This window comes from Lepisosteus oculatus, chromosome 4 (assembly GCF_040954835.1).
Source record: "Lepisosteus oculatus isolate fLepOcu1 chromosome 4, fLepOcu1.hap2, whole genome shotgun sequence".
Taxonomy (NCBI): domain Eukaryota; kingdom Metazoa; phylum Chordata; class Actinopteri; order Semionotiformes; family Lepisosteidae; genus Lepisosteus; species Lepisosteus oculatus.
In genome coordinates, this window is record NC_090699.1 from 30,274,461 (window position 1) to 30,289,083 (window position 14,623).

The following is a 14,623-nucleotide window of genomic DNA, read 5'->3' on the forward strand; positions in this document are numbered from 1 at the left end:
CACACAGAAATGATTGACACATCCAGAAGAAAAGGCATCCTAAATATCTGAATGATAACTAATTAATTCTATCAAGCGCAGTCTGCGATCTGCATTAAATGATATTTTAGAACCTAAAAACTTGCTGTAAAACTATCTGATTTTGATAAAGACAGTATACTACTGTACCTTGATACTTCACTAGAGTAAGCATGAAGAATGTGTGAAAGAGGAATACTGTAAATTCTACACAGACATAATACAGTTCCAGCTCCAACACTGTCGTAGCACTCCTGTAGCGTACTATATGGTCCATTATAGTAACAGTTTATAATCTTGCTGTAAATATTAGACCCTCTGCACAGCCAGTCACAGCTGAAGTTAGAGAACAGCATCTCTGAAAGAAGGATGAGGGTACCTTTCTGTCCAAACAGGCCACAGATCTCCCCGCCATGCGATTGGCAACATCTCTCTGGACATTGATGTCATCACTCAGGAGATCCTCAAAGCGACCATTGCGGAACTTGAAAAGCTTGTCAGAGTATGTCGCCAAACCTGAGCCAGGACAATGGAGTCTGGGTTACCCACGGAATACGAAATGAAAGAACAGTGACTTACCACACTTTTTATTGGCAAGGCTTTTGCCAGATCGCCATACAAAATTGTACAAAATTATTGATGACCTACTTCCCCTATTGCAGTAACAACAGAAGTCAGTGAAATGAAAGTCAACTTCTTTGCCTCTCGAGAGCAGATTCAAGTATATTAGTGAGACAGTCTCGATGATATTTCATACATACTTGTTGACAGGGCCTGTTTAGGTGGTGGATTGGAGAAATCCCTGAAAACCCATTAAAAAGAATAAAATAAGAAGGTGGTGAAAGGATGGGCAAATGACAGAAAAGGGTGCGCAGAAACAAGAGAAAATGGGAGCTGGAAAGCAGGAAATTGTATACAAAGAGGAAAGGAGGAAGAACAGGAATTTCTGGGGTAGCAGAGAAATTTCAGAGGCACAGACACCCACCACCTTGTGCCTCCATTTGGAATCAGCACCGAAGTCATCTGAGATCTAGCAAGAATTTCAGTGTGAATCTTCTTTGCAATAGCAGGTGGGATCTCCTTCCTCAGGAACACATGCTCATGCCTCTCTCCTCTCTTTCATCTTCCCTTGTTCTCTGGTTCAATTCCTGCCAGTCTTGTCTTTCCTTTGCTGTGCCCCGTTCACTGTGCAGCCCTTCTGTCTGACTTCTCACCCCCCCGCCTCGGGCCCCGAAAGAGACAGGTCAGCCAAGCCCCGCCTACCTGAGAAGGCATTGTTGGTGTTGAGAAAGTAGATCTCCTCCCTGCCGTCGCCATCGATGTCGCAGGCTGTCACGCCGATGGCGTTGCCTTGCCGATCCCGCAGGGCATAGTAAGGGGAATTCCGGTCATCCACAGCGATGTTATAGAGCACCTTCTTGCTTTGGTCATACTTCAAAACCAGATTCGGGCCATTGTACCTGAGAAACACACCAGAGAACTGGATTTGAATCTGTAGCAGCTTTAGTCAAACGTTAAATCCAAGCAAGGGCACAGATTAAGAAGATTTTTACAGACTGCATGGGAGGTTTTACTTGTTTACGTGGGTTCTTTTAAGTTCATGCAATATAGATTAATCTACTACAGAGGCTGTAACTTCATACCTTGTTTAAATGGTATGGTTCTGGTTACCAAAGTAGTACGCCTGGGTTTTGTTTCAAATCCTGATTTGAAAATCTGATTTTTCTAAAAATAAAATGAACCCATTCAGTTTCAATGTGCAGCATATTTAACTTACATTCCTGCACAGCACTGTCTCGATTATTTTTCGGGGTGCTGTTGTAACGTTTCACTATAGACTATATAGCTGTAATAAAGTAAAAAAGTGCCAGCAGTTTTGAAGACTTCCAAGCAAGGTCCATTATCATTAATTACATAAGTAAAATAATGTAGCAGTGTTAGTAGCAAAGATAGAATCAATAATAATTATTTATATCTTTAACAACAAAAGCTCTCGTTATTTAAAATGGTAGGAAGTCAATTAGACAGTTTAAATTTCAATGTTAGTGTGTCATTTACCAATTGTGCCAATTACCAATTGAACAAATGACCAGTGGCAGATGACTGCACTGCTTTAAAACCATTGTATAATATACAGTGGTAGTTCTGTTTTGCTATCAATTTTGTACTTAACATGCTGCACTGTTCTTGTGCAGTTATATATTGGATAAATAGGTTTGTCTACTACTTTGGCTGATGTAGGATCCTAGTTTCTGACAATAATTAAGTGGGTTGTTTGGGAGAAAATGAAAAATCCTTACATTCACTACTCCGAATCCCGATGTACAGTACACTGAAGGTAAAGCACTCACCTGCAAACCATGTAATGTGGCCTTTATGAATGTACAATAAACTATGATTTTGAGTCTCACTGAAAACCTTACATAATTATGCTTATAAAACACTGTTTTAAAACAGGCTAGACCACTAGTCTGACTAGCTCAGGGAGGTGTTACTAATGCAAATATTTGCTGTTTTCAACATATCCTTTACCAGTACCAGGATACTTGGTGTACAGTAATTGCGCTAGTAACATTTAAAGTTTAGTTTTGGAAAAGCCTCTTCATTTATTTTGACTATACATGGTCATTCAGGCACAAAATTATATCAATATCCTTGAATAATTTTGAAGGTCTTGTACAAAGGAAATGAATGGAGTGTTCATACAACACACAGAGTGCCAGTATATTCTCAAACCTCACACACCTCAGTAAATACGTTGACAATTGTCTGTCTGAAATTGTACTACGATGCAACAAAACCTAAATAACAATTCAGTTAGTTGAAATGAGCACTCGAGCAATTATCCTGTCATGTCATTGTTTCCGATGTCAGTTGTCTGATACAGTGGTGAAGGAAAGTTCAGTGCTTTGAGTGACATGCTTGGCTGTGGTCATCTATGTGATGACAATGTCACTTCTGTGGTTGTAGCTCTTTGTTTTGGCCATGCCATGGGTGAAGCTTGCGGGGGTGAGTTTTGGCCAATGACTGTGTAAAGGCTGAAGCCCTATACTGCCCCATACCCACACCCGGCTTCAAGTCCCCCCAGGCAACGTTTCTGCTGTGGATGTGCCTGGCTGTCAAGATTGAAGGAATGCACTTTTTTAATAGCAGCAAAGACCCTGGGGGCTTTAAAAAATGCATTGATTTCTATTGGGAGTTAAGCTTTTGTCAGACGTATAAGTTCATGTCTGTATGTCCGTTACACTGGCAAATCACTGTCGCACTGGAAATCTTTTTAATTGCATGTGTCTTTGCAGAAAGCCCAGACCTTCAATAGTTAGAGGAGAGGAGTGGCTTGGATAGGTGTCAGAACTGTCTTCCAATAGTGGTGCTTTATCTGCAGCTAGAGTGCACTGAGGCATAAGATTGGCTGTGGTTTTATCACTGGAAATTTGCAGGAGGCTTGAAGTGTTTCAGGGTTATTGAAAATGTATAAAAATAATAAAAGATTGTGGAGCACAAAAACAAAGTTAAGATAACTTTCAAGTCTACTTATTCAAGTCTACTTTTCCCCTTAAAATCACTATTATTTATATAATCTATATATATATTATATATGTACAGAACATTGTACAATGTTTTTTTTTATGTTGCTTGGTTATCAGCACCTGTTAATATCTGCATAAACAGGGCAGTCTTCCAAAGTACAGTTATAAAGGTGGTATTGATTTCACATACAGTATACTGGAGATTAAAAGGCACTCCCAGTTATTAGGAGATGTCGTTTGTCTGCTCTACTCCTGGGGTGGGTAGAAGAGCAATGGCATTGTCCCACTACTTTGTATAATGTGTAACATGTGTTGGCAGAGAAAATCAGCTGGTCAGTGGGAGTCTGGGAACTCACCCTGCCACCACCACCTCCAGGTTTCCATCCGCATCCACGTCAGTCACAGCCAGCCCATAATTCAGCTGAGTGGGGTTATTCTCATAATCCGGGGGCAACACTGTCTTCGTGACGCCAGAGAACATGGGCTCCCAGCGCTGTGCGGGAGACAGACCAGGCAGACCCAGGAGAAGAAGCCAGGGCCAAAGAGACATCTTCACCTGCTGGCACAGAAGTACTGTCACCCAGAGCACCGACACCCACTCCTCCACACCTTCAATCTCTTCCCACATACTCCCTGACAAGCGCCTGTTGGCTGTTTGCCACAGGTACAGAGCTACACTGGGAGAATGCTGGCACACAATTAATGAGCCGATCACTCTCAGTAACTTATGTGTTTGCTCTGCTACAGAGGATGTCAATGAAGACTCCAAAATTGCTGCTCCATGAGCAAAAACGTCTCTTTTTCCTCCAGATAAAAATTTTACTTCTTAAAAATAAAACCCCCTTTTTATCACTTAATACAGATCATTGTGTACTGAAGTATTCACCATCAGAGGCTTCTAGGCATCATTGTCAGGAAGCTGCTTAGGTTTCCTTACACAACTTATAGATTATTTAGCAAAGTTTGTTTAAGACTTTAAGACTTTAAGACTTTCTTTCAATATTGAAGTCTTTTAAATTGCCTTGAATATAGACTAATGTCACTATTGTTTTTTTGGTTCTCCTGTGATCTGTTGTTCTATTGTCTGCACTTGTCTGCTTGTTTTCTGATTTTATGTGGAAATGTGCAACATATTATGAAAATTCCTGATTCCCTACATTTTATTCGTATTTTGTTTTTTATGAGTATTTTAGTCATTTGTTTTTCTAAGCCTCCCAATACAAACAAGATGGGCACTACAAAGAATAAAGCTGCTTCTCATGGCAGGAAAGTCGTGAGACCTCACAACCTGGACAGATGAACACAGCAGAGATAAATATGGGTCCTGGTAAAGAGAAGAGGTACCCCTTGACATTTTAAATGTTTTGCCCCTGTCTCCTTCTTTATAAAAAGTAATTACGAATGCCTGTAAAGCAAAAACGTCTGAATGGAAACAGAACATAAATAGTAGAGCAGAAGACAGCTTTAGCAGGAGAATGAGATGGAAAGTCACGAGGTGAAGCAATCTGCAATGTAGGAAAATAATCACAAAGACAAAAATCCATAAATGAAAAAAGACTGCTGTCATTTGATCTTAAGTACAGCCTGAAAGGGAAATTAATCTGTTTGATTTCTTCAAATGTACCCTGACTGAGAACTGAGCAGAGGCAGGATGTTGTACAGGTCAGAGACAGGAGACTCAAACTCATGGCTGAAAGCTTAGACAATACAAATACTGTATGTAGGAAAATGTTAATTTATAGAGTGGAGGGACGGGGAGAGCTGTGTTGTACAGAAAATGTGTGGTTTTAACGCCTGAGTATGGGGTTAGGAGGAAATGCAGTATGTGGTATGTGCTGAAGGATCAAAAGTCTGTGCTGCACAGTGGTCTGCAAATTAGTGAAGATGACGTATTAAACATGTTGACAGCCACTAATTGAGAATACAAGCCAATGTTTAGTGGTAAAAGCTGACTGATTAGATCACCAGCCTCAGAGGAAAGAAACAGGAGACAGTGCAGCAGAAAAGTTCAGTTATTTCAGCAAAAGGACTGAGAGGCTAAGTGATTCTTCAGAGGTGATAGATAATTATCAATGTTGGAATTAATGGCAAAGCATGATACGAGCCCGACTTGACAAGACCATGCGAGTCAACAGTCCACAGGATGTGTGGCTCATTCATAGCCGTGACACAAGAGAAGCTCTGAAAATCCAGTTCAAGAGTTTGTGTATAATGAAAACGCACACAAAACTTACACTCAAAAGTAAATGCTCTAACTCATTCAGCTACATCTGTGCAATTAATGCCAAGGCTAAACATTCTTACAGAAAATCACATCAAATGTATATCTGATCATGCACTGCTCATTTCTAAAATCTAATACGAGGCAGAAATCCCATCAGAGAACCACTAATGGCAACTGCGGAAGTTGAGAATAAGTATGTGGGCCTTCTCACTTCTGCACTGATGCTGAATTACTGCCTGCTGCTTTGCTCAGCCAAGTGTTGCAGTTCACATTATCTGAATCCAATTTTTTGATTTTTCTCTGTATGTTCTACTTAAGTGGCTTAATCTTTTTTTTGTTGTCAAGTTACAGTTTACAATTGACCTATGCAGTAATAATATTTCAGTCAGGGTGGTAATTTTATTTCCATGCAGGCAAAAAAGTAGAAGCTTGAAAATTGTATTTTATAGACTTAAGCAGAACAGGAACACTAATAATGTATCTTTCTTTGCTCAGCAGCGAAGAACTTGTTTTTATGCCAAGTTATCTGTTGTGTGTTTGTATAAGTTTCAACAAACTGATTAAAAGATTATAGATTAACTAGCATCAAGCACCCTCATAATTAATATATACCTGACAATCTACATTCTGGAAAGTTTTTATAGTAATGACTTCTTCAAAGTATGACAGTGTCTAAATGCTGCCCCAGTGTCTCATGGTGATTTAATTACATTTACTGCTTATATTATTGCTACATCAGTGTAGTGTCGGTAATTAACAGAACAATTCCATTAAAGTGTATATAGGTTTCTCTCCATTAACTGAGAATATAATGGCTGACAAAGTGGAAAAACCTTCAGCAGGCAGCAGCATTAAAGAGAAATATGCCAGGGATATTGGCTTTATATCAGACAGAGTCCTGAAGAACCAGTGACGGAGTGGAGCAGTGGCAGGATGTCAGGATGGCAGAAAGTGGAGAAATAGGGACATGCTGAGAAACAGTCCTTTACCATTTGGGACCTGATGAATAAATATACTGTCAGGAGTGCACAACACCAGGAATATTTTAAGAGGGATTTAATTCTGATTTTGAGTTTAATTTTTAAGACCGCTGTTTAGGGGTGAGTGGCATAGTGGTCTGGCGATTAGCAATGCTGCCTCAGAACAGTGGGGCCCTAGTTTCAGTTCCTGGGGTGCTGGGGTGGAGATTTTATGTTCTCCCCATGTTCTCATGGGTTTCCTGCAGGTGCTTCACTTTCCTCCCACAGTCCAAAGACATACAGTACTGGTAGTCTAAGTGGTTTCTGTAAAACTGGCCCTCATGTGAGTCTGTGTCTGTGTGCACAGTGATCCCTTCCAGAGTGTATCCTGCCTTGCGCCCAGTGTTTGTCGGGATAGGCTCCTGCTCCTGCTCCCCTGCCACTCTATATTGGAAAAAGTACTGTAAGTAGAAAATGGATGGATATTTTAGGGATAGCAATATCCTCCGGACTCAGGCTCCCCTTTCCAGGTCACGTGTCACTGCCACAGAGCCAACTGACAATATTCTCCCCTTGGACAGTGAAATCTGTTTTTAATATTTATTTCTACAGGTACAGTAGTTTTCTATACCATTTGAACTTGCAAGTATATACCTGGGGTTGACCCACATACTTTTGGTGCAGAGTAACATCACAGAATCACAATCTGAATTGATTTTGTGAATGCTGTTGCTCAAGCCCACACCTTATTTAGTTTCCTCTAGTTTCCATTATGTTTTAATAATGTTTTCTTAATTCATTCACCATGTCTGCCAGAAAGAATGAAAAGGAAATCAAGAGACTGACCTCAATCCACAATGACCACAATTGTGGTAAATAAATAAATTAGATTTGATATTTTTCTGAAATTGAATAAGTAACTGTATCAAATTAAATGGCTCATGTTTTTAACACAGAGAAGGCAGAAATCCATTTTTAGTTGTTTTGTAATCTTCACTACATGAAGTGAGACAAAAAAGCATCTTAAATTTAAAAGCATTTCTTTCTTTATAAATAATTAACATTATTTAAGAATCAAGACTTATTCGTACTGCGTGCAGTATCACAGGCACTGCAGGAAACAATGGAACAGATTTTATTAAATGTAAGTTAGTTTCACGCATGTCAGATATAATTAGAATATCACAAAATGTTAAGTCACTCTTTAATAATGCTTGATGCTTTTTTCCTTCTAACTTTTTTTTTCTAATAGAAGAACACAAGCATTGCAGGTCCTCCACCTAATCCTATATACTTAGACACATGAAAGGCATGCTCTTTAACAATAGTGTACATCATTCCAAAGGACCCAAAGGACACTACTATCCTTCTGTTTCTACACCAAAAACAAATACCTATACCTTTTATATACCTTTTATTTGGAAGATATCCACTTTTATGCCAAGCAATATGTATTATACCATGATCCAGTCATAAAAAAAAATAAGAATCTGAAAATACTGTATAATCCAAATAACCAAACTCCGTAGATATTGATTGAAATGTAGAATTCAGAATACTGCTCTGACACACAATTAACTGTTTAAATTTTTCATAGATTGAAATAAACTCAGATACAATTCTGAATAACTCATACAGTACATACCTTTTCTCAAATATGTACTGTAATACACAGATACAGTATTCGACACACTTCAAATCACAGTCATGTATCAATTGCTAATATGTGCATATATATCGTTATATATATATACTGTGCAGCATTTGTTTATAAATTTGATTGTACCCTTTGTCTAGCGAAACTAGAATTTTGCCTGTACTCGTCTATACAATCAAACATTCACCATGCATTGACTGCTCCTAAGAAGAACATGCACTCTTACAGTATATACAAAAGATATACTGGATGCATACTGTATATTCCATTTCATTTGCTCTTCCTCTAGATGACTAAACAAACTGATTTATGCATTAAAATCATTCAATTCTATAGAAAAAAACATTTAAACAAAAAGATGTGATTAAGAAAGCATTTAAACATTTTTAAGTTGTCTATAGCCTACAGATTCCTAACATTGCAGTGCTTTAAGATTAGTGAGTATTTTTTGCTCTTTCTAAATATATATGATGCTGTTGATCCAGAATGTCTTGACATTGACAGTGGGTAGTTTCTGAGAAAGAAAGCATACCAATGATGTTTGAAGTCACTGTGGTACTTTGCTCAGTTCCACCATGCTCTCTGTTCACATATGAACCGCTGCTAACACTGCAGGAATATTAAAAGAGACAAAGCACTTACAATAGGAAAATGGATCAGCTAGCCACCAACTTGTCAGTCAGCTAGGTTACACACTGAGGTGGATCCAGAAGTTCAGCCTGGTGACTCCTCACTGGTGTCTTGAAGTCTCTAGTTTTTCTTACACAACTTCTGCAAGGCACTTGCTTTATGCAAGCTGTTGTGCAACACAATGGCCAATCACAGGGGACCTATTTGAATATTAAATAGGAGGCCTGACCAATAAGGAACATACAGGGGAATGACTGGGTGTTGGCCTTGCTGAGTTATGTCAGTTCTGTCCTGATGCTAGATAAAGCAGAACAGAAGAGTCTAAGAGGGTGTGGAAAGCAGGGATCAATGATTTGAGTGATTAGTCCTTTCACAAGATTATAGACAACCAGTCCTGTTGCACTGGGCCAGTAAAAATAGTGTTATGAGATGTGCCTCTGTGCTTTCTGAATGGTGGCATCCATGCATAATTTTTCAGGTTACAGACTCACAAATACAACATGTATGTAAATTACAAGCTCTTTACAAGGTTATACATTTATGGACCATGACAGCTAATTAGATCGTACTATAGTATTTCAATCAGCGTTTTTCTCACTGAATTTTTCAAAGACACGGTACACAAGCTACAAACAAGTACAGTAATCAATTAAGAAATGGCAGAAGTACATTCGATGTAAATGGAAACCACACTTCATTTATTTTCCTGATCTACAAGATCTGCTTGAACCACTCTGAAATAAACAATGCACACGTACAGTACAGTATAGTGGAAATGTATTCTATAAACACTCAATGGCCTGGCTAATAGCTGAGGAGAAGGTCTTTGTCATGTTTATATCTCTCCTGAGTGCACATGTATCTTGTCTTGTAAGAGGATTGCCATGTGATAAAAAGAAATACACTAAAAATGTTGTTATTTTTTTAAAAAAACTGCAGGAACAGTATGTGTTGGAATCTTTACAGAGAGCACTTCTGCAGCACCATTAGTTATGAAGACACTCTCTGGTTTTAAATGCACTGTAGATATGCTCAAAGAACAGCCTTTCTTAAACCTTTCTGAAAAATTAAATGTTTCTTACCATTAATCATGTTAGACACCTTGGTATATTCATTTCATTACAACTTTTCCATCCATCCATTTCTAGTAACTGAAACTTTATCCTTAGAGATTTACAGTAAGTATTTGGTGAAGTCGGTTGTTTTTTTAAAAACATTTCATACATCAAACATTTTTTAAAAATTAGATACATGCTGGTTGTTGTTATATCTTCATAAAGTATTTTGTTAGCATTTGACAACTCTCCAGGCTGTTTCTGGGGGCACAGATTCAGATTTTAACATTTACTGTATGTTTCCCATCCACTGCACTAGAAGTAGATATGTGATAGTAAGCCTGGCAGTAAAATGGCATGGTTTTGTTCCCTCCATTAAAAAAAGTCAATTTCTCACAACTGAACATTATAAATAGGGTGCCAATTGTTCATATTCCCTTTGTGATTTTAACTGATCATTCTGATCTGGATTAAGCAGAGCGGATGATGTCCTGACTCCATAACTTAGCTTCCCATGTGTCATCTCAGTAACTAAACCATAGAGCAGACTGTTAAGGAGTTTCAAGCCTTCAGCCTACCCTCGGAGCACTGGCCTCCCTGCTGTGGGTCCTCCGCCTGATCACTCAATCTGCTCGTTTTTATTACAGCTTGTTTGAGGTTTGTTTTATTTCTCAATCCTGTACTGCTGCCTCAGCTGCCCACTACAAGGACTCTTTGCAAAATGTGAGAAAAACCCAGGGCTTTTTACTCTGTTAAAGATACCAGTCAATGGCTTTCTATAATGGCTCTTTATTTAAAAGGAAAATTAAACAAAAGCTTATGAACTCCCTTTTAAAAAAAGAACTAATTTGGCTAATTCAGGTTTGTACTGTATGACTCAGTAGCTTTATAAAATGATTTAGTTTGATTTACATTTATAAAAGGATGTTCTGTTTACTTTTCAAAATTAATGCTAATAGATAATTATTACAATTTCTGCAGCAATGGGACCAAATGGTCAAGAAATATTCTCAACAACATAGCCTAGTTATATTAAAGAAAAGGAAGGGTCTCTCCTGTGTTTTGTCAATAATTGACATTTGAAAAATATTTCAAATTAAATTAAATTTAGTATATTTTAGATATATATTCTACTGTTTTGCTCAGATAAATCTGTTAATTTAAAAATTATGCATACCCCATACTTTGTTTGCTTCACTAAGAAATATATAATTTACAGATCTTCTGTTGCGAGCTTGATCCCCTAGGTCTTGAGAAGGTTGTTTTAGCATATTGGGCTTGTTGGCACAAAGTCATACTTTTGACAATTATTCAAAAACAGGATTCATCCACAAACTGTATTTTCACAATAAGGCATTTCACATACACAGGTACATCTTTGGCTTCACAAAATAGTGCTTAACAGGTATTGAGGATCTATGCCGATTTTTAAAGCACTACAACAACATTGTATGTGTTCAAAATGCTTAAAGGTTTTTCTCATTGTTTTGTAACTGGCATTGAAGGTGATTGATTATCCAGGGAACATGAGTAAAAATTGCTTATTCATTGAAAAGGCTACGGTGTTGGATTGTAAGTCCTCATAGGATACATTTGGAACCATTTTATAAGGAATCAAATAACCTTATAAAGGAACTCATAACTATTAAGAGATCAGCCAAGCTGCTGTCCCACCGGCCTGTGAAAAGTTTGCTTTGCTGCATCCACGCTCAGTTTTTCTCAAGAAACATCCAAAAGTCAGTGTCATATAGAAGCTTAGAGTTGCAATCTCATACTGCTATAATATTGTCCTCACTTTGTGCTCCAAAGATCAGTCCCGAAGCCTGCAGATTTCCAGACTGCATAGCAGTTCAGGGACAGCTGCATTAGCACGGTCATGGTGATGGGAGAGATTGGCTTAGACAGCTCGTAAATTTTATATTCCTCCATCAATTTGGTTTTATACCCTGATTAGCATGGCTCTGGCTAATCAACCCCGCAGGAGGCTTCCTCTGACCTCCCTACAGTGGCAGAAAGTCAGTCAGAGACACAGGTCAGCAGGGAAAAGATCTCACTGAAATGTGCACAGCTCAGCAAAGCCATGGTACTACAATCTCTTAAAAGATGTTCTTTACAAATTCCTGAATTAGCATTTCTGCAGCTACACTCAAAAAAATGCTCTTTGTTGTAGGTTGGGGTACTATTCTTAGCTCATAAAGCTTAAGTATATGAAGATATAAATATGAAGAACAGTCTGTGCTTTTCTACGAGGTTCCTTTCATTAATTTGGGGGTGGTTGAAGTCAGAAATGAAAGGTAATGAAGTTGTCAGGATAGAGCAGAGTGACTTTCTGTCAAACACACAGAGCTTACTGCATCATTATTATCAGTACAGGGGTCTGAGTGCTGACCCTCGGCAATCTCACAGTCATGGACCCTTTGTCACCAACAGGTGAATGATCTCATGTCCTGGGGAGGGGGAATGCTGGGACATCGGTGCCCTGTCAGTGTGTCAAATGTCCTTGGCAGTGTCTTTCATTCAGGCACCTTTCAACTGAGAATTATGATTCTCATAATTCACTTTCTGCTGAAATGCAATCCTGTCAGAAATGGCTGTTTTACGCATCACACAACCTACTGTATGTATACCATACTAGGTGTCATGTAATCTGTTCTTTTAATCTTCAAAAGGTACCTTCTCAGGTGATAGGATATACATATAATGTGTAGAAACATTTACTGTGTTCATAATTGTGTTAAAGGAACATATGAAGTGTTAATGTGTTTCTTTAAAGCATGTCAACTTTTGTCCATCGTGTAGGTCTACACTTGCACTTCTTATTGGATCCTCACTAAATACAGGTATATGTCCATCAGTTGAACACTGGACTGATTATGGGTAACTCTGAACTACTTTACACTCTTATTCAATAGAATAGAGCAGAGTGATACAGTCTCAGCTCTCTCACTGGCAGACATTTAGTCTGAAAAGTCCACATGGATGGCCATGGGAGAGATGGGTGTTTAATATCCCTCTAATATCCAGATGACAGCCCCCTATAACTGCCTTTCTAGAATAATAAACATTAAACAGTTTTTCACCTGTGCCTTTCTATATTCCAAAAATACAAAGATGTTGCCTGCTGCCAGCTCGCCAACAATATACTCTTTTTACAAAGTATTTTTTCCAGGGTGTTTTTAAAGGCTATAAATCATTTTTTTAATTTAGTGCATGAATATGTGATTTATGCCCTTCCAGCTGTAAAAATAAATCTATTGTGTAGAACGAGAGGAAAATGATGTTCAGGTATTGATTGGCTTGTATAATAGTGTTTGTTTTATATAGCTGATCCCAGGAAATAAACTAATTTAATATTTTTGAACAAGCTCTTGTGTTATGGCTGACAGTTTAAGGGAGAGGAAACATTGCGCTCATAGAAGGAGCACACTGTCTATACACTTAACAGTGAGGACCCATCAGTTTGTCTGCTTGCCTCATTGGTGCTGGTACAAAAGCACAGGTATTCTTTAGTGTTCTACCAAAACAAGTACTGTAAATGAATTTCAGAAGACTTGTTCTCACTCAAACTGGAGAGCTGGACTGGAGTGTATATCTTTCTTCAAGAATCCCTAGTCAGTTACAATAGAGTAATAAAAACAGAGCCTGAGTCTAATACATTAAACATGTATAATTAGTCTGATTGAATCATACAGTTTAGAAACAGGTGTGTGGCACCAGTAAATTAATTTAAATTAATTAATTTAAATTTCCAGTACACTGATTGATGTCCTTTTACAGCTCTTGACTGGAGAGTGAATCTTTTGTAGGGCAAGCATTTTCCTGTACTGTATGTGAAGGAAAACACAGGACTATTTGTTTTGAAAGGAATTTGACGGGATCCATTTGTAAAGAACTTTGTTTAATGTTGGATTTTTTTATTTTCATCATTATTGAGGTTAATGTTCACATTAACAATGGCTGGAAGTTTTTTGGTTCAGTTTAGAAACCTTTAAATAACAAGCCACTACTGGCAGTTTGTTAACATGAAGTCAAAATGTTCCCGTTAAAGAAATCCAAAATGAATCAGTTAATATGCCCAGTTTAAGGCACGTCCTGTTGAATAAGAAACTAGGACGGTATTGTGAAGAGCCTGAAACACAGGGCTGAAGGTGGAACTAGTCCCTGACCAGAACACACGTCCAATGCATTTCTCGTTCTCCTACAATAAAGACATCAGTTAACCTTTCCTCCTTGGCAGGAAGCTGTAGCAACCAGCAGATACCCACTTAGTCCTGAGGAGAACATGCAAACTCACTACATAAGGAACACAGTTCAGAATCAAGCCCGGCACCCAAGATCTGGAAGGCAGCAACACCACTGTTCTGCTCATGGAGACGTTAATGCAACAAAATTAATTGTCTTTGATTATGTTTGTGTTTATCCACATACCTGTTATCCTAATATCCTTAGCCTCATCTATACATTAATTTACAGATTTACAGACACTGTATGAAGGGAGACCAAACAGAACTGACCGTCTTTCAAGTGTTTTGTTAAGGACGCTCAAAAAC

General features: G+C 38.3%; 1 protein-coding gene across 3 annotated transcripts in view; it reads right to left on the reverse strand.

Moving 5' to 3' along the window:
- The window catches only part of LOC102684921 (cartilage acidic protein 1), a 39,710-nt gene extending 30,543 nt beyond the window's left edge, over positions 1 to 9,167 (reverse strand). For all 3 annotated transcript variants that reach the window (XM_015346527.2, XM_015346528.2, XM_006630556.3), the window contains exons 1-4: positions 9,031 to 9,167; positions 3,905 to 4,104; positions 1,282 to 1,478; positions 398 to 534 (exon numbers count right to left, since the gene is read on the reverse strand). In XM_015346527.2, the coding sequence (XP_015202013.2) occupies positions 398 to 534; positions 1,282 to 1,478; positions 3,905 to 4,098 (528 nt within the window). In that variant the 5' untranslated portion in view covers positions 4,099 to 4,104; positions 9,031 to 9,167. The remainder of the gene's footprint in view (positions 1 to 397; positions 535 to 1,281; positions 1,479 to 3,904; positions 4,105 to 9,030) is intronic.
- Positions 9,168 to 14,623: the final 5,456 nt, after the last annotated feature.